The 26,093-nt window shown below is 48.5% G+C and overlaps 1 protein-coding gene across 4 annotated transcripts in view; it reads right to left on the reverse strand.

Annotated features, from left to right (window-relative positions):
• Window positions 1-26,093, reverse strand: part of SIK3 (SIK family kinase 3) — a 74,858-nt gene that overhangs the window by 4,711 nt on the left and 44,054 nt on the right. For 2 of the 4 annotated variants that reach the window (XM_046903808.1, XM_015298228.4), the window contains exons 4-21: window positions 24,846-25,007; window positions 18,606-18,730; window positions 18,156-18,279; window positions 16,635-16,753; window positions 16,192-16,302; window positions 15,893-16,036; window positions 15,240-15,320; window positions 15,018-15,127; window positions 14,178-14,331; window positions 13,531-13,686; window positions 12,863-12,933; window positions 9,330-9,473; window positions 6,642-6,792; window positions 5,868-5,993; window positions 5,480-5,565; window positions 4,666-4,775; window positions 3,804-4,161; window positions 2,314-3,200 (exon numbers count right to left, since the gene is read on the reverse strand). In XM_046903808.1, the coding sequence (XP_046759764.1) occupies window positions 2,314-3,200; window positions 3,804-4,161; window positions 4,666-4,775; window positions 5,480-5,565; window positions 5,868-5,993; window positions 6,642-6,792; window positions 9,330-9,473; window positions 12,863-12,933; window positions 13,531-13,686; window positions 14,178-14,331; window positions 15,018-15,127; window positions 15,240-15,320; window positions 15,893-16,036; window positions 16,192-16,302; window positions 16,635-16,753; window positions 18,156-18,279; window positions 18,606-18,730; window positions 24,846-25,007 (3,219 nt within the window). The remainder of the gene's footprint in view (window positions 1-2,313; window positions 3,201-3,803; window positions 4,162-4,665; window positions 4,776-5,479; window positions 5,566-5,867; window positions 5,994-6,641; window positions 6,793-9,329; window positions 9,474-12,862; window positions 12,934-13,530; window positions 13,687-14,177; window positions 14,332-15,017; window positions 15,128-15,239; window positions 15,321-15,892; window positions 16,037-16,191; window positions 16,303-16,634; window positions 16,754-18,155; window positions 18,280-18,605; window positions 18,731-24,845; window positions 25,008-26,093) is intronic. The other 2 variants (XM_015298230.4, XM_015298232.4) reach the window with 2 other exon arrangements.

Here is a 26,093-nt window from a genome sequence, read left to right on the forward strand (position 1 = left end):
CATTGAGCTCTGAGCCCCCAGAGCCCACCCAGCAGCCGGCCTCCTTCCTTCTGCACATCTGTGGGGTTAAACTCAGTTAACGGTCAGCATTCCCGGAAAGCAAGAAGGAAAACATGAGGTAAGGCGGTGCTGGCAGTGCAGGGCCGCCCACGCAGCGCTCGGGGCCCTTCCAACTGTGGGAATGGTCGGGGCAGGCATTGCCAGCAGCAGGGAGCCCAGAGCGCAGGCTGCTTCCCTTGCCCCTGCCCCACTCCGGCAGCCAGGGACCCTTTCATCCCAGGCAGCCTTTGTGTCAGTGCATGTGATGCTGGCACCCGGCTCCGCAGCGCTGGGGAAAGGTTTCCCACGGGCAGCGCTCCCGACCCCAGGTTGGAACAAGCCTGCAGCTGAGCTGCTCGAATGCGGTTTAGTCATACCCTAACCACAGATTTGGTTGAAACTCTCATGATCTGCAGTTACCTTCTGTGGCAGATGCTCAACTGGCTTTTAAAGCGGGGTCAATGCACTCTCTTGGAAGGCATAAATCCTGCTGAGCCCCCGCAAATCTGCACTCCTCCCTCGAGCAGCGTGCATTTCACAAGCTGGGGAGAAGGAGGAGATATCTGCCCTCTCAGCTGCCCCCCCTCTGCAACACAGAGAGGATGGCTGGAAAACCCCAAGCTGTGTCTGGGAATGGCAGCCTTGCAGAAAGCCCTCTCGGAGTGCCAATGTTGGGGTGCACACCCCTCGCTGCCACCCCTCAGCACCTGTAACACCTGGGTTGTGCTACAGGCAAGCGAGCAGCACCAGCGCATTCAGGGTGTTTGCAGCGAGGTTTTATAGGATTGAATTGTAGGAAATGCACCTAGGGCTGCTTAGATGTCTGCTCTGTTTGGAAGTGAAGTAACACAGGCCAGATTCCAACTGGGTTATTAAAGCCAGAGGAAAAGCTCCGAGCAGCTGCATCTCAGAACATAGTTTACTACATGAGCCCTCCAAACAGCCCATCAGAAGTGCTTACACAATGCGACTTGCAAACATTTACTTGCTTTTTACTCATTTACAAAGTCTTGTTGTCTAAAGTCCTTTTCCCTTGTGTAACCTGTTTTAGCACCACCCGTACTGGGGCAGAGCTTCAGCTTCTGACTTCGTTAAACCTTATCATTTTGCACATTTTGGTCTAAGGTATTACGACGCCAACTCAAGATTTGGTTCAAAATGCACCGCCACAGCTTTCAAATCCCACTTAACCTGGGGTTACTCTTCCCTTTTGTGACACCATAGGGATGTTAAAGCCTGAGAGAAATCAAAAACACAAAACCAAGGAAGACTTCAGAAAAGCCAGGCCCTGTCCCTGTCCCCTGCTCTGAGGGACACAGCTTGGCATGCCCACACCACCCTCTGCGCCGCTCTGTTCCCAGCCAGTACTTTCCCAACAAACCCACGCTGTGTCCCCAAACAAAACAGTGCCTCCTGTGCCCAGGACACTGCTCCCCTGCAATAGGGTTCCCTGTGCCAAGGGCAAGCTGATGGCTTCAGACCAGTACAGCTCAGTGCTGCAGTGAATACTGATCCACCCACTTCACCCTGGAAAGCCTCTCATCAAAACCCTCTTAGCAAGGGGGTAGGATTGTGTTTTTTCCTACAGAGAAGGCCTGTAATTATAGCTTGGGCAGGAATTTCTCTTACGGCACAACACTACCAATGCAGCCACCAAGGAGCAAGGGTGCAACTGTTTCCAACAAGCTTCAGCTCCCTTTCTTTAGAATCAACTCCTTCCAGTTAAAGCAGGGCTCCAGCCTCACTGCTGCTTCCCGAAGTGTCTGAGCAGTGCAAGGCAGACCTAGCAGCACTTATCACCATTCTTATGCTGCAAGTTTATGGAAGCCTTAGCAATGCCTGGACTCACAGCTCTGCCCCTAAGAGAAGGAATACGCCACGTTACAGGTCTTCCAGAAACTTAACCTTTTCTGAGCACTTATTTACAGCTGATGGGGGATCACCCCCAACAAGAAGAAATGAGTCAACAGATCCCAGCATCTCTTCAGAGACAGCACTATCGTGGTCCTGGCCTTTATCTGCCTACAGAAGTAGGTCACATTCCAAAGAGAAGAATCTAGAAGAGTTCTTATTTAACACTGTTTATTAGAGAGACTATGCCTGCAATTTATAGCCACAGAAGCCAGAAAGAATCTAGGTAATTCTGTGCTATGCAAAATATGTCACGAAACCATTGCAGTGCTAGGTAGGGATGGTGTTCTCTGGCAGGAACACGAGCAGTATGCAGCCAGTATGGAAAAGCATTTCAGCCATGCGAGTAGCCCTGAGCCTTACCTCTGCTGGGCACCTTATTCCTACTGAATCCAGCAGCGGGCTGATGTCTGTATTGATGCGTCCCCAGCTCCTGAACGTGATTAGCAGTTCCTAGCAAAGATTCTGGGTCCCCATGCCCTCCTGCATTTACAAGCAGAGGGGTCTCGTGGCAACCTTTGGTCAATGTATTTGAATTCTTACTGTCTGGAAAGCTGTCCCTGGCGCCCTCGCACGCACAGTCCTCCTCCATGCTCTCCGAGTGGAACAGAGCTGGCTGGTGTACGTATCCGTGTGGTGGCACTGATGCAGGTACCTGCTGGATACATTCTTGAGCCCTGATTTTTAAGAGATGCTGGGGGCTGTTCTGTGGATGATAGGTGTCAGCACTCTGATAAGGCAAAGACAACGACTGACGCTCCGACAGGCTCTGTCCCATGCTGGTGCCCATGTTCCCAGCATCCCCTTGACTCATGTGCCTGAACAATTCTTGAAACTCTTGCTGCTGCTGCTGCTGCTGTTGCTGCTGCTGCCGTCGTTTGATGAGCTGTGCAAATTCTGCCTGGGGCAGCCGCATGTCCGTGTGCCCCGTGAGAGAGTGACGGGGAGAAAGAAGTCCCTGGAGGATGTGCGGTACCTGCTGGTGTCGGCTGTAGTCAGGAGGTGTTGGGGACAACAGTGCTTGCTGTAGTGCCGATGCAGTGTAGTGCTGTTGTTGCTGATGTGCATTTTGAGGGAAATTGGGATACTGGTCAAGCTGTGGGACTTTGAGAGCTTGCTGAGCTGGAGGAAATCCAACTCCTCCTGATGGGCTGTAGTTACTGGGGGAAACACGAGGCTGCTCTGGGAACAGGTGGGGGTGTAAGTGCACCTGGTCGTAGTTGGCGGGGGGATTCCTGTACACGTTCAGACTGCAAAGAACAGAAAAGAACAAGTGACTGCACTGTGGCAGCTCCAGCTAACAAGGCGTGCAGGGCTGTCTTCAGTGCTCCCACCTCACACAGGGCCTGCTTGATCCACTGTACCCACATGAGAGTGGGGAGGCAACAACTACTCCAAAGGTGGGTGACCATCATCCTGTGCTCCAGGTCACCCACTAGGGCAGCTGCGGTGTAAGGTGGTGCAGCCCCTTCCAGAGCTGGTAAATGTAAGGGAAGCAGGAACCCTGACTGTATCGAGAGGAGAATATGATCTGGGAAAAGCATCTGTTTCATGCAAAAACACTCTTCTGTTTAACTTTTCCACTTCCTGCCCTGCCCTGGAATGAGGCAGGGACAGCCACTGTCAGCACAAGGTGCTTCCCAAGGCACAAAAACCCACAGCCTTGCACACTCTCAGAGCTCCCAGCCTGGGCCAGGAACTGCTGCCCGGAGTCAGCTTCACCCCCAAAACAAGGGGCTGATGAAGAACCACCACAACTCCACCTGACAGCCAGCAGCTCCACTTCACACCTTCACACCCAGCCCCATTCCCAACTCAGGGGGGATGTGGTGCAGCAGTGCCAGCGGCCTTACCTGTGCGACTCGGCGCTGTCGGCGCTGAGCTGCTTGGACAGCTGCCTGTGGCCATAGGTGAGGGAGGCCATCAGGTTGGCGCGGTGCTGCATCTGGATCTGGTTGGCACTGGGGCTGATGGACATACCCCGCGTGTGGGAGGACATGCCCTGCCCGGCCACCGAGGCCCCTTGCAGGAGGTTGTTGCTGACCATGTCGCCGGGTTCCTGCACTTGGATGGTGACCTGCTGGGCCTGGGACTGCTGCTGCAGGGCCAGGCACGTCAGCCCCATGGTTGGGGGAGGGGAACAGTTACCAGACTGCGGGAAGATTGTGTTGTGGGATGGCATCCCTTGGAACTGGGACTGGGAGGCTGCACCTACGAGGAACAAAGACTCTCAGCACCCATATTAGCCCAGGGCAAGGCTCAGGAGAGAGCAGCACGCAGAGCCCCAGGACACATGGCAAGGAGAGCGCAACTCCTGGCGATTCTGTCACGCTGTGTCAGAGTGCAAGGGTCAAGCTAGAGCCTCTTGCATAGAAAGAGAAACAAAGCACAGCTCACAGTGATTTGTATCAACCCAAGAATATCAGCCCTTCCTCCCCTCCCCCGGGAGCGATAAGTAAGGATCTCATGACAAGAAACGTATCAACACATTCCAGCTGGCAGATCCTTGCAAGCCCTCAATAACACCAGCCCTTGCTGCCAGATGGAGAATCTTTTACATCATCAGCAAACCGCACGAGGATTTGAGCACAGGGGGGACCAAAGCCCCCCACTGTCCCCTACACCTTTTTCCCAGAGGTTGGATAGGACCACATAGCTCTGCTGAGCAGGCTGTCCCGAGGAGTGCAGATGGCTCAGGCAACTGCCAGCACTTACCGTGGGGCTGCAGCACGCTGCTGCTCACAGGAGGTGGGCTGCTGTTTGGTTGCCTGAAGAGGTGGTTATTAGGGTGGTTTGGGGGTGGGCTGGATGGCTGAATCCGTAACCTATGCGGGGAAACAAGCACCTTTTCATCACACATGCTTCTCATTAAGACACTTTTTCAACTCTGAGAGCTGACGCCAAACGCTGTATTTTTGTTGTAAGATAAACACCATGAAGCCTATGTTTGGGATCCCAAGCTCTTTGCAGCTTGCCTTCTATTTTGAAAGCCACGCCTAAGACATGTAGATGATGAGCATAACCAGGTGGTTAGAACAAAAACCCTGGGACGAGAACATCGCCAGCTTTCTTCCTGACTCACTGTGGCCTATGAGAAAGCTTTCCTTCCTTCCTTTCTTCCCAGAATTCAGCCTGCCTCATTTACAAGCCAGAGGTGATTACAACAAGGATTGTCACCTAACACAAAGTCTGAAAAGATGTGAGAAGTCCAGGAACACCTCTGAGTAGAAATCAGGAGAGAAATTGGCTTACTGAAGGTAATGCATTTTCAAGCTGGTCAAAAGGCAAAACTGTCTGTCATCTGCTCAAAGCAGATTTGTGCCTTTGAATCACATTTCTCTACTTCCAGAATTCTTTCAGACAGGATCCAGCAAAAAGGACCATGCACATTCACCTGTGAGCTGGCTCTGCCATTCTTATTTTACACGCTTCCAGCCTGGCCCTGGACTCTAAGTGTGTTAGCTCATCCTTGGGTTAGGTAGAATAAATCCCACCCCCCCCCAGAGCTTTGCTAAAGCCATTTCTTTACCTCTGAAGCTGGTGAGTGAGCAGAGCTGGTTGGTTTTCACATTGAGCTTGCAAGGGTGGAGATGGCTGAGGTGGCCGGATACAGTCCTGAACCAGGCATTGGAAAACAAGAAGTGTTTATGATCAATACTGTATCAAGTAATACATTTAGGATGTGGTGATTAGTGAGGTGGGACATATCCACATTCTCCAAACACTTGGTCCCTGACTGCAGCTCTCACTATCACAGCGGCAAACATCACTGCTGAAGTTCTTCAGGCTCACTCCTCATCAAGTAAGCTGAGCTATCTACCCTCCTCAATCCCATGTGGATCTGCTCTGTAGTTCTATCTGCAGCTATTCAGAAAACACAGCTAAGACATCAGAAAGTCTGCCTCAGGCTCTAATACCTGGATCTGCTGATGAAGAATCTGATGGTGCTGCTCTTGCTGGTACAGCATGTGCTGCTGCTGTGTCTTCTCCAGTGTCCTCTCATCCATGTGCCCACCATACATCTTCTGAAGCTGTTCACATTCCTGTAACGAGTCCAACACACCCTAAAAGTGACCATTTTGTTCGTGGCACACTTACTGGGCAAAAAGGCACTCTGCTATCTGAAAAATCCAGTAAAGAAGGCCTAATCCATTTAATTTGACAGAATTGAGTGTGCAACAACATGGCTAGCTCAAGCCTTAGATAACAAAGGAGGAACTGCACACAAGCTCAAGCTGGCAGCATTGCATTCCCTTAAAAAAATGCAAGCACAAAGCTTTAATAATGATAACTTCGAGGTGAAAAAAGCATCTCATATTTCCACTGTATTGCAAGGTGAAAGTCCTGTCCTGATGCCAAATCCAGCTCAAGCCATGATAAGACATGCACTGGTTGCATGCAATATTACTCCCAGTTCTAGCAGTATGAACTGCCCTTTTCCCAGGCATTCTGGAACAGCCCCAAATCTTTGCTGCCCCAGGAAGCGTGGGAGAGCAGCAGACACAGTTTGGCAGTGCTAATGGGACCACAGAGGCTGGCAGAACAGCCCACATGTGGGCACAACACCTGTATTTCTTCCCTAGGAACAGAGGAGTGGAAGCCCCCAAAGCTCCCAGATTGCAGTTGAGCAGCACATACTTTTAGAGGGCATTCTGCAGGGTTTGCTGCCTGAAGTCCTCCACCCCTCTCACCTGCTGAAGCTGTTTGATGCTACTGTTATTGCCCATCTTCTCCAGGTGGGCTTTGAAAGCCTGGATGCTGGCAGCACCATCAGAGAAACGCCGAACCGGGGAGAAGCGTTCGGTGGGGAGGTGCAGAGTATTGGAGTCCTTGTAAATAGAACTGAACACATGGGGAAGTGGGTTAGTGATGCCAGATAAAAAACAAGCTGCGGTACAGAGACACTGAATTTAAACCAGCCACACCAAGTTCTACCTGCCCACTCACCCAGAATAAACCATGTTTTAGATCAAGAAATAATGCGCCATCAGTACCATGAAGAGGAAATAAGGTTACTGAGTACCCTTGGTGGCTGGGCAGATGAACGTGATTCAAGGTTGAGCATGATTCAGCCACAAATCAGATCAGAGATGGGCAGCAACTCGTCCACCCAAAGGCAACTTTGAAGAGCAGACACAGCTAGAATCGAGGCAACTGTGCTCAAAGAATTACACACGTTTCCCTATGCAATGAGATTTCTTCTTCACCATAAGGGGGAGCCAGAATAGGACTTTTCTGGGGAGCTGGATTCTGCCAAAGTTGGGGCTCCCTGTTATCCAAGTTAAGCACTGAGCTCCTGTCTGCACTGGGATGAAATCTCAGCACCTGTAACACCCTGGCACTAAATTCAACGGGACCCCAGCTACTTTCATACTGATATGAACCTCAGCTGCATTACTGCACACAAGTCAAAGTCTTGGCTACTGCTCATAGTGCTCTTTGTGCTACTCTGCATACTGCTCTTTGCTGAAGTCTGTTCTAAGAAGAAGAATGATTTCTCTTGGAGAGGCTCCCCCTTATCAGAACATGACTGTGCTGGAATGCTGACAGCACGCTGGGGTCAGGTCTTGTCCCTTAGCAGAACATAAATCAGTTTCTATAGATTTCACATGACTTCCTTTCATGGACAGAGCTATGTCCCTCCCTTTTGATACCATCCCATCCATTATCCTGATCCATTTGATCTTCTGTCGTACCAACGGAAAGTGGAAACTGCAGGTAAAAATTACACTGAGGTTCCCAAACACACACAGCCAAGGCAGAACAGCGCTGGCTGCTGTACCTCAATCTGCTTTCAGATACTAAGTTATCATGACCAAAACTGGTGCTCTATATAAAGAAGATGGCTTAAAATATGTGAAGTGCTAAAATAAAACCCACCAGCTGTTCAACAGCCGAGGTCTAGTTATGTGATGACACGAGTGCTAATGGTTTCTGTGCTGTGTGTCTCAGACACGGCTGGGGGGAGTCTGTTTAGGCTGTAGTCAGATGAAGTTTCCATGATTCCTTAGGTAAAATGTGAGGCAGGCTCACAGCACGTTACAACACCAAGGGTGGAATGAACAGAATGAACAAAACAGTCTCAGGATCGTGAGGCAGAAGTGATATCAACGTACTGACATGGGGTGTTTTAACAATTTCTTATAAAAAAATAAGTCAGTTCCTGCAGTGCGTGAGTGACGCAGCTTACCTTCACAATTTGAAGCAATCCTTAAAGTAGGACACAGCACGTTCTGGTTGTTTTGCAAGCTGCACTTCTCTTCCTATTAAGGTCTTCTGTGACCCCAGAAATCTCTCCCCCTCCTGCTCTTCCCATCCCCCAAGCACCTCTAAGGGAGTAACTTCAGGGTGTAGAGGTGCTTATCTTGGCTGTCTAGAGTTCCAGCGTGGCACTGACACTGGCTCAGTCTGCTCAGAGTTCACCTGTCTCTGCTGATTACATCAGTGCTCAGCTCAGCAGGTATCTGGCTACAATAAAAAGCACTTTGTCAAGCTCGCCAGTGTGAGCTGGCTGAAAGATTTAATGCAAATCTAGCCTGGTAGGCAACTGCTTTCTCAGCAGTCGAGACCAACAGGCAGCAGACTCTGTACTTCGCAGCTGGTTTGCACTCTTGGCACTGAGCGGTTCAGAGCGCAGGTTTTAAGCTCTCTCTGTGGCATTAGTGTTTACAGTTTGCTTCTGTGCCAAGGACTCTGTGTCAAATTAACACTTCTCGCAATTAGGAATGACCTACTCAAACATTTGGAGTGCGTTTAGACACCATCTGCAGCAGTTCCCTCTTTTCCACTGCAATTTTTCTTCCCGCTCAAGCTTCCTTTCCCCATATCCTTCCCCTCAGGGGTTAAAGATGGGAAATAAAATGGCTCTCCAGGAGCTTTGCAAAGAGACTTTGCAGTCAAAACAAACAACTCTGGTGCAGAACAGTGAGGATTTTAAGCTGTGGCATAGATAATTTTTGGTGCAGTCTTGCCCTTGCATCTGACTCCAAAATGTTCCAGAGAAAATCTACTACCTACTGCTAACTCGACACCTACCAATAAAACAGAGAAAGCTCTCTAAAATGAACAGATTATTCTCAACCCTTCAGCGATGGCAGCCATTCTGGTAAACCATCTCCTGCCACAAAAACAGGACCAGAGGGGACAAGCCAGCTGACTGCTGCCCCAGCACTGCCTGCAGCTGCAGGCACAGAGCCCGCGCCGGTGCAGAACTCCAGCGTGGTCGGACATGTCTGCCCTGGGGATCTGCTCCTGATGTTTCCTCCTCCTTCTCCTCACCCCTCCCTGCCAAGCGGGATGTCTTCAGTGCTCCATTCCAGGTGACATCTGAGCAGGTTTCCTGGTGCAAAGCTGCCCGAAGGGCCGGTGTCATTACTCACCGGTGCTGATCGGGTACCAGGTGTGGAGCCCAAGCCCGGGGTCGGAAGGACTGCTGTCCTAGCTGCCTCTGCAAGTCTGGAGGGATTTCAGCTGTAGGGTTGGTCATTGCCAGAGTGTGCCTTTTTGACCTATTTGCCAAGTATCTGCAACAAGCAGGAGCACATTTTATAAGAGACCGATGGGATGATACTCCAAAAACAGGGAGTGTTAGATAATCCAGAGTAAAGGTGAAGGAAGAATGCTGCTGCAGTGCTCAGAACTGACTGGGGGCTGAGTGACGCCTGGGGAGAAGCACAGCATAGACATGCTGCCCATGCCTGTCAGATCAGTAGGTCTTCAGTGCTTAGGGGACAAGGGGACAAGCGTGGTTTCAGCTGCTTGTGCGCTAACGCTGCTCTCAGAAGGAAAGAGAAGCCATTTGCTTTTCCCATCAGGAAAGCCACGTTTCGTCTCGAGGGGAATGCTGGTCTATTCCCTGGGGAACACACGGCGACCTGCTGCTTTCAGCATGGATTCACTCCACTGCAGCAGGTCTGCTTCCCCCTCACAAGGCCTCACTGAGGCACAGAGAGATCTGCCGTTACTCATGGAGTCACAAATAGTCTTAGCAAGGAAGAGAAGGGGCACAGTGCAGAGGCTGCTCAGCTTCCCCCTCACAGCTGCCCTTTGCACTTCAGACCGGACCCGTCACACCCTGGGCTTGAGCAGAGGCCAGCACAGCACGGAGTACCCCACTGGAGATTAGGGGTGAGGAGAGCTCTGGCTGCCCCATGACAGAGCGCGGGCAGTGCAGCACAGCCCAGCCCGGTCACAGTGCGCCACCTAGGCACTATCCTGCTTTGCACAGCTGGGAATCACCCAGCAATGCACTGGGCAAGGACAGCTGGGGGGGGTGAGCAGCACAGCCCCTGCTCTGGGGCTGCAGCCCTAGCACTGGGCATGCCTCTTGCACCAGAGCTCAGCATCGATGGTTTAAGCTGAGGTGCCCTCTGCATTGGAATGAGCATCTTCCATCTCTTTTTCAAACCCTCCAAGAGTGGGGGAACATGCAGAGCAAAACGACAAAGCTCTGTCTCAGCCAGGATGTCAGGAAGGGCCGCACGGTGCCGACGGCTGTGCCCTGCTGGACTTGCAGTGAGCAGCAGCAGTGATGCCCGGGGACAAGCTGGGGGCACAGGGCCAAAAGAGATAACAAACAGAGCACCTACCCAGAATGCCTCGGCCTGTGACAAGCACCAGGGCAGCACTCTGCCCACTCAAGGACAGGAGGGTGAATGCCCGCTTATGAACTCAACTATTTCTGCTCTTGGGAACCACCAGCAGTAAGGCGGCTGTGGCAAAGAGCCCCTGGCCAATGACACAAGAGCCTCAGAGGGGGCATTCACACCTTTGTTTTTTAACCTCTGCAACTGTAGCTTTGTCTTGTAAAGCAGAGAAGAGCAACAAGCAAAAAAAAAACCAAAACAAATGTTGCCTCCTCCAAAATCAGCCTTTGCCAGCTACTAAAGCCACTTAGGCAGAAGGCAGCAAGTTAACAGAATGAAGAGTGCTTAGCATTGTGGTAACTTGCCAAAGTCTGTGCCATTAGCTGTTTAAGAATCATTTGATGGAGACAGGGAAAGTTTCCCAAAGAGCTTTACAGTTGTGGTTTGCTAAGATCATTTTATTTCAGACCTCCAGGGAACAATCCAATCATGAGCTATAACAGTGTTTCTGGTGGAAGAAAGTTTCCCAAAGCTCAAAGGAGATGTGGCTGTTCCCTGGAGCACAGAAAAGTATACATGCTGTTTTCAAGGTCAGATTAAGAAGGGCAAAAAATGGTTCGTTGGTGGCTGCATGCAGTGTTGGAAACACTGTTCTGAGAAGCTAAATATTTGCATCTGTCCCTGATGTTACTGCTATTTACCCTTCTCTGATGACTATCTACATGTTGCAACATAATGGGTGGAAAGCAAGTTAACACACAACCTGAATGGGCCATCTGGTGGAAGGAGAGGGCTAAGGACAGCATGGCTGAGAGCAGTACAGTGACCTGTGGGATCAAGGAGATTGCTCTTCAGTGGGATTCAAACACCTCTGCAACCTGCATGAGGGTTTCACTGCCTTTCCAGTCGAAAGCTAGCTAGTTCTTAAGCCACACAACTGCATATAGCTGCCAGCACAGACAGCTGGTGTTCCTGAGCCCTGCTGGGGAGGACAGTGTACAGTTTGGGTACAGCAGCTTGAGGGGGACCGAATGCAGCCTGTGGTGTCTGGGGGTGTGTGCTCTTCACCTGCTCAACACCACGGCTTGGCTTCATTTCTTTCACCATGCTGCCTGAGGCAGGTGGATGAACAGCAGTGCATAAAGCTGGAAAATACTGCGAGAGTGAGCACAAAGATGAGGGTGGCAATGAACTAGAGTGTAAGGCTACACAGAAAACACAGGATGCGTTTTGTGGAAGGGCTGTGCTAATTCTAAGGCAGAGTTGGGAGCAGGTTCCTTCACGTGAACCAGCCCTGACATCCTTCTAAGCTCTGGGAGGCAAAAGGAGTATCAGCACACACTCTGCACAATCCATCACTACACGCACCACTGTTTGAATCCTCCAGGCTCTGAAGCACTGAAGTGACGAGAGCTGGCAAGGCTCTCTCAGATGAGCTCTGCCCATGCCAGAGTTTCTGCCTGCAACCAACCCTCATCTGAATCATTCACCCCAGCATAGCCCCAGAAGAAACGTTGTCTTACTTGAGGTGATGGCCTGTACAAACTCAGGGGGAAATCCAGAAATCTTTTCAAGTTTGAGGTAAGAGACAGGAGCACTCCATAACCACACCCAAAACAGTGCACCAGCTGGTTAGCACAGAAGAAACTACACAAAAGCTACTGAGAAATGTTAGCAAGGAAATGGTTAGTGTTTTCATGGATTGAGAAAGTACAAGCGTATTCTACCCACTTCCCAGTATGCATCTGGAGCAGACAAAGAGAACAAAAGTTTTCAGACTCATGTCTAATAGTTCTTTTCTCATTGGAGCAGACTATTCTAAGGCCTATTGCTAAAATTAGAAGCCAAGAGGTACTTGTATTTTCAGCAAGCTCACTTTGTTTAAGGCATCAGAGTTGGATGTTTACTGCATGTCTTGATACAAAAGCTGCATTTACACCCAAGGCCACAGATGAGATCTTCCTACCTTCATCACTCAGCAGGGAGGGGTGAATCACTTAGCACTCATCTTGCAGGTTAGTGTGGATTGCATGCTGGTGCACACTAAGCAAAGGAGTTTAGCAGTTCCAGAGTTTCTAGAGAACCTACTGCTTTAACAGCTTACAGAATTTCAGGGGAAATCCAGTTTTGTAAGCACCTAGTAGCATCAGAGGAGTAATTGCCTGCAGTAATCAACACCCACAAGAATAAGAGAAGTGTTAAGCCTTCATTGTAATTAACACTGCTACCTGTGATGAGGTTGCTCAAGTTTTAATTCAGCAGTGGAACACCACAGGGTGAGCCTCTTTGAGGGTAATAAGGGTAAATGTTAACAGACTGGGGGTTACCTCTGCACAGCTTCCTGATCTGGCTCCCCATCAGAGCTCTCCTCGTCCACGGGAGTGACAGCTGGGACGGCCTGCAGGGAGAAGAGAAGCCATGGGCTCCAGAAGGCAGCCAACGTGGTCCCATCCGCACAGCGGACACCTGGCTTTCCCAAACAGGCTTCCACAAGGATATATGCCAGCTATAGGGCACTCAGCCAAGGACTCCTTCCACATTCCTTCCCCCATACAGAACTGCCCGTGCAAGGCTGCTGCTTCTTTTGGTACTACCAGGAAGATTCATCCATGCAGATATGTCAAGGAAGAAAGAATGGCATTAACAGCCAAGACTGACATTTTAGTTTTCTATTAGATCAGCAATAGAAAAGAAAATCAACTGTAGTAAAAACGTTCACAAACCCTCTGTCAATTCCAAAGAGCAGTACCATCTCAGCTTGTAGCCACAGGAGGCTACAGAAACTATCCCATGAGGGAACACAGCACCCCACCACTCCTGAGCTGGGAGGGATCCTTTTGGCAGCAAGCTGGCACAATCCCTGCTGCATTTCCATGAGTACTACAGCCCGAGTCTACTACCCTGTCTGCTGAGGCCTGGAAGCTGTCATCTCTGCCTCCAGGAAAACATATTTTTAAGCACACCATCAATTCTGCTCTTTCCTCTGGTTACTTACTGGAGTCATAGTGACGAGTGGAGATGGACCTCGAGGACGTTTCAGCAGTTGCTGTGCATGTAACTGGATGTTAGCTCCACCGTCGGATGCTCTCCGCCCCAGAGGGCCCATGCCATTCAACAGCTGCAGAGTGGGGGGCTGCAGCAGGGACTGCTCCTGGGAAGCAAACGCAGTGCACTTACCAATCAAGTACCAGATCCTTCTGGTGCCTGGGCCCCAAGGCCACAAAGTGGGATATTAGCAAGAGAGAAGACAAGCATTCTGGGCTTCAGGAGAAATGAGGAATTATCAGTATCTCCAAACTGAAGTGGGGCAGAAAGAGACACTGCCAGTGGAAAAGCTGTGTTTAACTCTACGTTTCCCAGCACTCTGCTTTAGTTATCAGGCAGGCCGCCATCTGCACCTCCAAAACCAGGCAGCAAAATCCTCTCTCTTCCCAGCCCATTCATGAATTTCATATTGCAGTGTTCTTTCATTCTTAGCGTTTAAGTAACCAGCCAGAATCACACCTCAAGCAGCAACAAGATTGTAACTCATGAAGTCCAAGGAATTGGCAGATAGGGAGAGAGCAAGCACAAGCACAAATACACAACCACACATTTGCTGGTGTGGCAAAGGCTGCAGAAAGCATGTGCATGGGTCAGTACCTTGTATTCCAGCTGACCCGTGGGCTGCAGGTTCTGCCTAGGCAGCACATTGTGCATGAAGTTCACATTTGGGGTCACCTGCAGGAATGGAGCCTGAGGAGTGACACGAGGGAAGCCAGGCAGGAGCTTCTGCAGATCTTCCATGACCTCCGTCCTGTGCAATCATATTTATAGACAGGCGACTTAGCAACAATGCATGGAGAACCACCCATGGACTCAGTACATCCAGCTTCCCTTCACAAAACAAGCTCATTATTGCACTGGAAAATGGTCACAGAGAGTAACCAGGCCACTTTTCAGTTTTCATCAGTCCTTGCTTTTCCCCCCTCTAGGTTAAATTTTTCCAGCATTTGCTCTTTGTATTAACCTTGAAAGCGCTTATCACAAAGACTCCTGCTGGGATATGATAACAGTGCAGCCTAGGTGAGAAACTGGCTTGCATAATGGTCAACACAGCTACAATCAAAAAGGAGAGAAGATCCTCATCTCCGGCTCAAATTCTAACCAAGTTGTGCAGGACTAGGATGTTTTACTTTCTGCATATAATACTTTCTGCATTTAAGATACTTTTGTTAAGGAGACACCTTGAAGTTCTTTCCCCATCTAGCAACAATTGAGTGTGCAGGAATAACTCCAAGTCACTCACAGCAGGAGCAAAAACCCAAAGGTTTGATACTAGCTATGATCCAGTTACACTCATCCCCACCTGTTACTACGAGATCATAGAGAGCTAAAAATGCACTGCCCCAAATTCTACCTAAGAGAGGGTTTACAAGGAGAAAGGGCTTTTCCTACTTGTGCCCTTAATCCTCCATTAAGGAGGTAGAGTCCAATACTAACCGTGGGTCAGCTACTCCAACCGTGTGCCTTCTCATAGAGAGGTAACGGACCAGAGCTTCAGGTGATGGTTCTTCCCCTTCATCGCTGTCCAGGTTCATTGTTCCATCAGTCTGGGCAGGCAAAATATGGGAGATGTTGAAACACAATGTAAGGATCGATCAAAAGGCTTCAATGCAAGTCCTGGAAAAGAACTTGCAGGGGTCATCAAGGGGAGTAACTCACCTCCACAATTTGGTTTTCAGGGTTGATGAGCTGGACTTGTGGCACATTGATGTTCATGGTATTGCCTGCCTGTTCTGTCTGCTGAGCAGAGGGATCAAACATCAGTAGACAAGAAACTAGCATCTCTTACAACCCCTTTATAATCAGTCTTGGACTAACACCAATGAACAGACTTAACCACTTGGGAAGAGAGATATTACCCTGGAGCTACTGAAGGTGCCCTTAATTCTTAAGGAATTGCCTCATTTTCCCTCCCTATCCACAGTTCTGTTCAGGAAGGGCCAGCATCTCTCCTCCTTCTCTTATGACCTGGCCTCTCCTAAAACAAATTCTTGGACAGTATCTCAAGCTGAGCGTCATGCAGTGGTTGCAGACTGTAAACTTTATTTCCCATCCTGTAAGCCTCACTTTGCCTTTTCTGTCACTAGGTTAACTAAGACTAGATTTTGTCTGAAGAGTATCTGGTAAATCCACAGTCAACAAACTCACAATTACAGAACCCAAAATACACACAAGGTTCTCAGACACAGAAGATCTCGTCACTCTTGGCACAAATGAGAACACTCCAAAATAAGTCCAAGCTTAGCAGGTAAGGGACCGCCTGGCCTTCCAGGGCTGAAAGAGTATTACAGTAGTATACAAGCAGGATCTACCTGGATGTTAGCAGAGGTGGGGAAGGTCACTGTCCGTGGTATACTTGGAGATGGGGCAATGCGCAGATTCTTGTGTCGCTTCAGACGGTCACAGAGCAAGCTGTAGATTGCACTGTAGTGATCATAAGCATCAGCTCTTAATGACTAGAAGAAGAAAAGGAAGAAGTGGTCAACTCTTTCCATCAAGCAGCAAAATGAGCTCCGTGCTGTGCTCAGTTACCAGACACGATAAGCAACAAACAGATAGTTGTTATCCAGCAGCAAGAGGCAGCACACAATGGTCAGCTGCAGAGCGTTACCTGAATTGTGCGTTCCTTGTCCAGCCCCATTTCTGCCATAGCTAACAACACATCCTCGTTCAATGGCTCCATCTGCCTCTCTGTCTTCAGGTGCTGACACTCTGCTATCAGCTGTAAGAGCACAGATACAGACTTCAGTGCTTACATTCCCAAAGGCACAGAGATGAGTCACAGTGCTCTGAAGAACCAATTCACAAGGCTCGGACTGCAAGCTGGCATGAGCTTTGAAGGCTGATGGTACATCAGTTCAAAGGGGAAAAAATATCAAGTAATCAGAGTCAAAGGATGATATGAAAGCAAGACAAGGGGGACACAGACAAAATGGGAAGGCAGTACACCAGAGCTTGGAACAGGAGTTCCCAAGCAGCTGAAACAAACACCGTGGCAGTCCTGCATGCATTGAGCAAGTCCCACTCACACACTGGCTCACTTCAGCTTCTCACCCTATCAAACTCTGCATCAGCTTCCCCAAGCTTCATCCACTTGTGTTTGCAGATCTGGTCCATAGAGAGCCGCTTACTTGGGTCCAAGACCAGCATGTGGCGGATCAGATGTTCACATTCTGCAAGAGAACAGACTCCTGAGTAACCACAGTGAGGAACAAGACTTCTGCAGCAGGCAGCCTTGTGCCACAAGATCAATAGCAAGTCTTCCCCTCAAAGCAACTTCTCTGTAGGAAGTCACATGCAGCAAAAACACTGCTTCTCCTTCTGGACCTTGCACCCATTCCATGTACCACTTAGCTGCAGGAATTTGATGCTACATGTAGGCAGCTGAGAGGACAAGACAACACAGCCTCTCCCAGACAGAATGAAAGTGTGATACTCAAAGTTAAAGGGACTGTATTTGTCAATGAATACCCACAGGTTTCCAGCTAAGTACTGGTCTAAATCAGTCAGCACAGGAATAAAAGCCTCTCTCAAGACACCTCAGTAGCTGCTGCCACCCACCCCAGCTCAGGAGCATCTCCCCTCTTTGAAGCTATAAAGAGCAATGGCAGCATCAGCTCTCAGTGCCAAGGTCCCAGTGCCACTCAGACCCTATAGATGAGATCATCTAAGTCAGAGCCTGTTTTTACTGGCTGTACAGTTTTCCAAATCTGATCTGAAACTACTTTTGGAGCAAATTTTTACTGCCAATACAGACATAAGTCAGCATGCTCCCTTTACACTTACCTCATTCAGGATTTCCCCACGCTAGAGAGGAAGCCAGCCAGGCCACAGCATGCTTGTGCTGTCTGCCAGCACCCCTAGGTGGCATGCTGTCACCCTGTCCCTGCTTGCCTTGCCCTGCACCATCCAAGGGATGCAACCAACTTGTGGGGCTGAAGGGCAAAACACAGCTGCCATGGCTTGGGCTCCTGTAGGAACACCTCACCCAGGCAGCTGCCACAGTGAAATGTGCCTTTTTTGTCCTTCATCAAATTTTCCACTCAAAGCTATCATAAAATATGAGCTGCTCTTAAGTGAAGTTGGTTTTATCCGACAATTAATCACATTTTTCAGAAACAAGATTTATTACTCGGGCATTCAGAAACACACTTGCAGAAACAGGACACGGACATTCACTTGTGGTGGGGATATTGCAGGAAATTAATGTGCCATAATGCTGTAAAAAGCTTCTTGTCTAAAGCAGATATAGTGAAAGCTTCTATATTCCTACATCACTACTCCATTTTTAGCTTTCACACTTCCTAGAATTTACTAAGAATGTATCTTTGCTAATGTTCTGCTACAGCTTGCAGTTATGTACACATAGAACTCAAGATTTTTGAAAAAGATTGAGTTTCTAAATTCTAGATTCAAAATTCACTCTTGCTTCCACTACAAAGTGCTACCCATTGATTGGCTTCCTGGCACACCACTTACCTGACACAGAAATCAGCCGGTATACTAAAATCTAAGTGTTTCCAAGAATGTGTAAGCAGAGATGTGACCCAGAGCACTGCAGGCACACAGCCTTACCTGTGGACATGAAGAATGGAATGCGAAACTTCCCGCTGAGCACCCTGGCACGCAGATTCTGCAGTGTGCTCCCATCGAAGGGCAGAGCACCACAGACCAGCACATACAGCACCACGCCAAGACTCTGTGTCAGACAAAGGGCAGTCAGCAACGGCGGGGGACAGGCCGTGGTTCAGAGCAATAAGCATTCTTTAAATAAAATGATAAATAACAAAGAAAGAGCAAATCCTTGGAAAGGACCTTGTGACATCTCAGTCTTGGGCCAGCCTAGGTTCTCCTTTAAACTTCTGGCCTAACTTCAACTTCCTTCTGAGTCTTGAAGTCCATGGCTACACAAGCCAAGAGCCCAAGTATTTCTTTGGACACCCTTCTTTTTTTCTTTTTTTTGTTCTAAGATCTCAAGAAGCAAAGCCAAAAATGAAATCCAAGTCGAAGAGGTTCATCACATACCCAAATGTCAACCTTGGGCCCATCGTATTCCTTCCCCTCAAAGAGCTCCGGGGCAGCGTAGGGAGGACTCCCACACCACGTTTTTAGCAGCTGGCCAGGTGTGAAGATGTTACTGAACCCAAAGTCTGAAAGAATAAAGAGAACAGCTTAGTGGAATGTGATCCAATACAACTGTTGTAAACAACTGGTATTTTCATTATTTGCTGTGTCTAGTGAAGTCACATATAAGCCACATACAGGTCATATAGGTCATCCAGGCTGAGGGAGCTGGGCTTGTTCAGCCTGGAGAAGAGAAGGCTGCAGGTTGACCTGATTGCAGCCCTCCAGTACCTAAAGAGAGCGTATAAACAGGAGGGGAGCCAGCTCGTTGAAAGGGTAGATAATAGCAGAACAAGGGGAAATGGTTTTGAGTTGAAGGAGGGAATATTTAGGTGGATATCAGGGAGAAATTCTTTACTATGAGAGTGGTGAGGTGCTGGAACAGCTGCCCAGAGAGGCTGTGGATGCCCCATCCATCCCTGGAGGTGTTCAAGGCCAGGTTGGATGGGGCCCAGAGCAGCCTGGGCTGGTATTAAATGTGGAGGTTGGTGGCCCTACCTGTGGCGGGGGGGTTGGAGCTTCATGATCCTTGGGGTCCTTTCCAACCCAAGCCACACTATGATTCTAGGACATACCCACTTCACATAGTGTAAAATTGACCCTATTTACACAACCTGCTGCAAAACACCCTGAGTTGGGCCTGTTTCACATACTACAACTATACTGCTTTTGCTTATGAGAACACAAAGACATGAAAGGTTTGCTCTTCAATTTTTGAACTTGATTTTCACATTGGAGTTGAGAAATTAGTGATCAGATCAGCTCAGGATGCTGCAAGCCAGGTGAATGCTTTGGAAGGAGGCCTCCAGGTTACATTCAAGAGACCACCCATACATCTAGGCACTAATTTCCAACCCTGAGCTTCTCTGATGACAAGTTTCACAAGCCCATTAGGACCAGGGCAGCTGCCAATAAAGACAGAGTGCAGACAAAGGGAAAAAAGAACAGTAAATCAAGTTATTTTCCAGAAAGCACTACATGGAACTGGAAACTTCAGTTCTGGTGGGCAGCTCTACGAACGAAGTCAAGTCATTCACCCACAGCAAATAAATCCTGAAACAGAAATTAAAAGAAAGGTCTTAATCTTATGGGCAGTCAGCTGTAAGCTTATGTGGGCACTAAGGGCATTCTCTGCTAATTAACCTGCCACCCCTGGCACACAGCTGAGACTTGTGCTGGAAGAGCAAAGAAACAACTGTCTGCGCTCAAGAGAGGTATGCTTTTTCCTTATAAAAATAAGGAATCCTTTCTTTTTTTTTTTGGCCTCAAATGAATAAAAGCAAATCCATGGTCAGAGAGGGGTTTTCATGTCCCGTGGACAGGACCCTAAAGCAATTTCTATCAGAAGGAGCTGCACCGCAGCTATTTGCAGACTGCTTTGCCTGTTTTTCTGCTAGAAGTGTGCCAGCAGGAGGGTGAGTGACACTAATGCATGCGGATGGGGACCCACAGCAACAAGGACACGTTTCACAGCGTTTGCCTGAGCAGCAGATCCTCATGGCAGGCAAAATCCTGCAACAAAACAAGGCAAGCTGGAAATACTCTGTTTGCAAATTCAGACCAATTAAACCAAAACCCACCACAGCCAAAATAGATGGTACAGGTGCAGGAAGTAACAAAACTTTCATGAAGAGCTTCATGCTGTTTCTGATTTCATTGCTGTTCCAAACTGCAGCATAGCTGAAGTAACATGGAGCTGACATGCCTCACCTGACACTGGAACACAACAGCCCTTTTTCCCCTCATTTCTTGAAATAAATATACACTCATCTTGAACATTCATCTCCATTTAGTCTACTTATTTCTCCTTACTGCCTTCTGCCCATGCTTCAGAAGATAAGGAACTCATCATGTGTTCTTCAGCCATCAATGAAGGTTTGCCCTCCTAAGCCATAGAGAACTGTGAGTTTGCCCTACAACATTTGATGTCACCCTGCTTAAAGGAATTCAGGTACCACCTTTTGGACAAAGAAACCTTCCCACCAGCACCTAGAGCTTCACAGAGCACAGCAAACCCTCCGTGCAGGGCACTCAGCACACCCAGCTGGCAGGCACTAAGTGGCTGCTTCGTGCTCCTGCCTGCAGCCTCCGCTTCCTTGCATGATTTTCCATGACCTAATTCCAGGTGACTACTTTCTTCTCCTTCAAAAAACTTCAGCAGAAACAAGCACAGCACCTAAGCACAGCTGGGTACAGCGGGCTGCAGCAGGACTGCCAGCTCCAAGCCACCAGGTTACAGCCAGCTTGTCTTCCCATCCTCACAGGGGACAAAGCCCTCACAGGGAGACTACTTGTGCTTGCAGAGACCCCCATAGGGCGGTGTGTTCCTGCTGAACCATCTGGAGGACAGGCAATGTGGTGCAGACCCCTGCTCAGAACAGAGCACAGTGACTGCAAAGCCATCGCAGTAGCAAAAGCAGGAGGTTTTGACTGGAGGAAATGGAATAATCTAATTTCCAAAACACAAGAAAAGATGACTTTAGGCAGATGAATTTGAGGGACACAGCAGACAGCTGCACAATTGTCTTTTCCACCTCAGTAAGCTTTTGATTTACTGTCTCACTTTTACAGTGGGATTTTTAACAAGTGTCTGAGCTATGACCGCCAGAACAAGCAATAAAATCTGCAGCACTAAATTCATTTCCATCTCGTCGTGGCAAAGCATTCATAGTCAAGTTTATCTGTAAACTAGTGCAAGAACACACCAGGGTTTTGGTACTTCACAATTCAGTGATATTTTGAACAAATTGTCCTGGTTTACTTTTATTCAACCTTTTATGCAGCGAGTGGACTGTACTCCTCTTTTGTGCTGGGTTGAAATTAGCTCCTATGCTCACTTTTTTTCCACTGAAAGCGGGGAGGAGATGGTCAAATTGCAGCTCTGCAGAGTGCCTCCTTCAGGAAACAGTCTGAGGCAGGGATGCTGAAAGGACAAGTGGTGAAGCAGCAGCTCCTGGAAGCATCTGCTCTGGGATGGCCGAAAGAAAAGGTTCTGGTTGCAGGGAGCTGAGCTCATCCCTATGGGAGCTGTGGTCATGTCTGCTCCATGTGGAGCTTGGGGCTGGAAGCGTTCCTTTGGGAGCCACCAGTGCTCAATGAACTGCAGCCAAACGAGGCGGAAATGGCACACCAAAGCTCCCCTACCCCACCAAGGTAGGTGGGTGTGCTGAGTGCCCTGCACGGAGGGTTTGCTGTGCTCTGTGAAGCTCTGGGTGCTGGTGGGAAGGCTTCTTTGTCCAAAAGGTGGTACCTGAATTCCTTTAAGCAGGGTGACATCAAATGTTGTAGGATTTGGGAACATCAAAGCAACAACAACAACAACAACAAAAAACCAACAATGAAAAAAAGCAAAATACAAAACCTCCCAAACCCCAAAGGAAACAGAAAGATTGAAATAAATGTTCTTATAAACGATGACAAGTCACCCCAGTCTAGAGACACAGCAAATCCAAACAGTGGGGAGCTGGGGAGCAGCCAGGTCCCATTCCACAAACAGAGCAAAGGGAAAAGGGTGTTCCGGGGGGACAAATTCAAACCTCCTGATGATGCAATACAGGGAAAATACCTAAAAGCCATCTCTGCACTATAACACAGAGGGTCCAGTCCCTCCCGTCACCCCAGAGCAGAGCCCAGGGAGCTGCTGTTGAGCTGTGCACGGGGACTTTTATCCTCTGAAGGCGAAGCAGCGAGCAGGCTCTTGCAAACGAATGCAAAGCAATGCATAGATCAGATTCCTGTCTGAAATCATATCCTAGGGAGGCCTGGGTATTTAGCAATAATCTCAACTCCTGGCTGAACTCTCCAACTGGGAGCACAAGGGAGCACAGTGCCAGCAGCTACTGAGTCAGACTGAGAAGGTACGCGGGAGCAAAGGCATCCATGGGAAAACGAGAACTGGGGTCACAGCGTTCGTATTGTACTGTTTATGGAAAAGCTGTACAGTTGCAATCAATCAAAAAAGGAAAATAGGCATGCTTCTAGTTACCACCAAGCAGGAACAGCAGCATCAGCCTGCTTCTTTATTGCAAGCGTCAGTTGCTTAACTAACACTGAGTAAAAGTCATGCAAAGATGCAAACGCAGGTCAGAAAGACCAATAGTGTTGTGCTAGGTAATCTGCACGGAAACCTGAGGGGTCTGGAAAAAGTGAGCAGTTTGCCAAGCAGAGCACCCAGCAGGCACACTGTTTCAGCTGGTTGAAGCTACAGATATATGGAGCGTGCTGTTGGAGAGGCCAGAGTTTGACAGCATTAACAGGCTTGGCAGTAAAGGCTTTGCTGATCCCCCACCCTGCAAAACAAGGTTCTGTACATGTCTGCAGTATTTATTCTGGAAGGTCGACAGTGAAAGCAATCGGTTGCTATCGCTTCTTTATTCTTTTTTTGCTCTTGAAACAATGGAAGCTCTGGTGTCAAGCTGCAATTGATGAGTTATAGGGACAAAACTTAATACTCGGAAAATCCTATACCATAAATCAGCTTTTCCAGGCTACTATTCAAATCTGCTCCATCTTCCTGCCAAGAAAAACACTGCCACTACCAGGGTGGGAAATACCTTCTGGAGACCATTCTGGGAGCAGAGATTTGGAAAGAAAATAGTTTCCACCTTCCCCAGATAAAAAGCCTCTGTGATTTTCAGCATTCACTGAACTTGTTGGTGTGCTCACGTGGCCGTTCCTTTAGGAAATGCAGCTGCACTCCAGTTTCTTCCACGGTTAGCTTTCAACTTGTTTTTTACCTCTCCAGTTTGCAGGGAACTCTTCCTCCCATACACACAGATGAGATTTTACCCCTTGGACACACGATGGCCTCAGATGGTGAGTGCATCTGTTTGCATACAGCAGATACCATGCTGCTTACACACACTTCCCAAGCAGCCTTTCTGCCAGACCCAAAACCTTTGTAGTAAGTTACAGTCTTAGGCACTTTTGTTTTTTTAATTCATGTTACAGACCCTTGTAAAAGCTGACAAGCTCTCAGAGGAAGCCTATTAAGACAGGGTGGGGGTAACAAAGTGCTTTCCAAAAACACTCTGGTATGCGTTAGTCTCTAGTAGAATTAAATATAAGTATTGGCTGCTCCAGAGCAAAAGCCCATGAAATGAGATGACCAGGCAGTATTAAATCCTCTTGTTTCAAGCAGTTACTACATAATCCCGCACAGCTAAATGAAGTCAGGTCTAGTTAGTACATCACAGAGCTCAACAGCCAAGGCTCGTTCTCATGTACAAGAGGAACAGACAGCAGGCGTGCTAGGCCAGCCCACAAACTGCCCAAGATGTAGCTCTCTGAAAGGACAGCTGTTAGCAAAATAATCACAGAATGGTTTGGGTTGGAAGGGACCTTTAAGATCATCCAGTTCCAGCCCCCTGCTATAGGCAGGGACACCTCCCTCTAGACCAGGCTATACACAGCCTCATCCAGCCTGGCCTTGAACGTCTCCAGGGAGAGGAGATTCACAACCTCGCTGGGCAACCCGTTCCAATGTCTCACCACCCTCATAGTAAATAATTTCTTCCTAATATCTAGCCTAACTCGAAGACAATCTAAAAAAGAAGCCTACAAAACACCAGCAAAACACTGGTGATAGACTGAAGGGGACTGGTTTTCAGCAGCCTCAGCTTCTCCTCCTGAAATGAACAACATACCCAAGTCACTAGGGCTATTTTCTTACCCTGGCAGAGCAAGACAGTGAAATTATTCCAAGATTGTTTTTTCCCCTTTGCTTCCGTACCACTAATTTTATTATACTTACTTTTCCATTCTTTCTCTCTCACCTGGCTTGACCTGCTTTGAAGAACTCCTAAGCTGGCAACAGCTCTCAAAACAAGGTCAGTTTCTTTATTTGCCTTGGCCATTACTCGGTGTATTGAAACACTGCAATATCTACAGGTGCATATTTGCCTACGAAGCCAAACTTGCTTTAAAAAAAAATTATATATTTTGCAGTTCTTGAAGGGAGATATAAATCTGCTGGCTATAACCTGCCAGTTCCAGCTCTGGGCAGCAGGCCACAGAGAAATCCAAAGCTTCCTTTAGCTGCACTGCGTTTCCTTCTTTCTGAATACCTGGAAGCAGCCAATGCCTACATTTATTAACTTCTGAAAGCAGCTGCTTTCCTCCCACACCGTAGTCTTAGCTCACCTGCTATTTTGATGTTAAGGTTAGCATCCAGAAGAAGATTTTCTGCTTTGAGATCTCTGTGAACTATGTTACGGCAGTGACAGAAGTTGACAGCAGCCACGATTTGCTTGAACTTTCTCCGAGCTTCCTTCTCCGCCATGCGCCCGTGGGCCACCAAGTGATCTGTGATGGACAAAGCAGAGAGCAGAGCACTTACTGACACAGGGAGCTGGGAAACCAAAAGTTTGCTTCGTGAGAAGCCTCAGGTCTTAAAATCTGCCTCTACACCAAAATAAAAATGCAACATTTTCAACCTTTTCCTTTGCTTTCTCCGCAGTTCAGGCCTGCCCCACTCCAGCAGTTTGCACATCTGCCCGGGGTCCTGCTGCTGGGGGACACAGCACTCCACAGGGTAGCCTTGGCCAAGGCTCAGCCTCAGTGCTGATGCACACAAGCACCCATTGCAAGTGCTACAGCTCAGGGCCAAAGTCATTTCAGGAGCATCTTTATTTCTGCGAGGCAATGAAGATAACTGTCCCTCCTGCTTCAAAATGCACACAGAAATTCCCAATCTCTGGACATCTGGTGTAAAAATATAATTGTAACATTGAACACACTTTATTATGAAAATGGAGTTTGTACCTCTACTAAGAAAATCCAAATACTCTCAAGAATTTCACTGAAAAATCTACTACCCAAAGGCAGTGTCTGTGGCCAGACAGGCTTCCCTTAGAAGCTACTATTGCAAACATGGACAGAAGAAGGCTCCAGTTGACCTAAGAGATCACAAAGGCAGGTATCCAACAGCAACAAGCCTTAAATCAATCCGCTTACAGCTGGAAAGCACCAGGCTTACAGAAGCCACTAATCATCCTGCCCTGTAAGTCAGGGCAAACAGGGCAGAGACGGGCAGTAAAACATGGCAGAGAAAGGAGAGACAAAAGCATGCTCCTGAGCATCATGGAACAGGAACACAGCTCTGCCAGGAAAAGGAATTGGCAATTAAGGAGTTGAAGGCAGCTCCACAAGGGGCCTTCCCATCATTCTATCTGTGCCCACACACCACGTGGCATGCAGGCATGCACCTGGATGGGCAGGTGGCTCAGAAAGAAATCAATGGGGACACAGATACTTCTTGTACCACCTGTGCTCTGTGTCTGTCTCTCTCAAAAGAAGCAAGAAAAAGGAAAGCAGGAAGATTCACACAATGTCCCAAAACCAGGCCATAGCCAGCAACCCCCTGTAATGATGCTCCAAGAGCAAAGTGAG

Source organism: Gallus gallus, chromosome 24 (assembly GCF_016699485.2).
Source record: "Gallus gallus isolate bGalGal1 chromosome 24, bGalGal1.mat.broiler.GRCg7b, whole genome shotgun sequence".
Taxonomy (NCBI): Eukaryota; Metazoa; Chordata; class Aves; order Galliformes; family Phasianidae; genus Gallus; species Gallus gallus.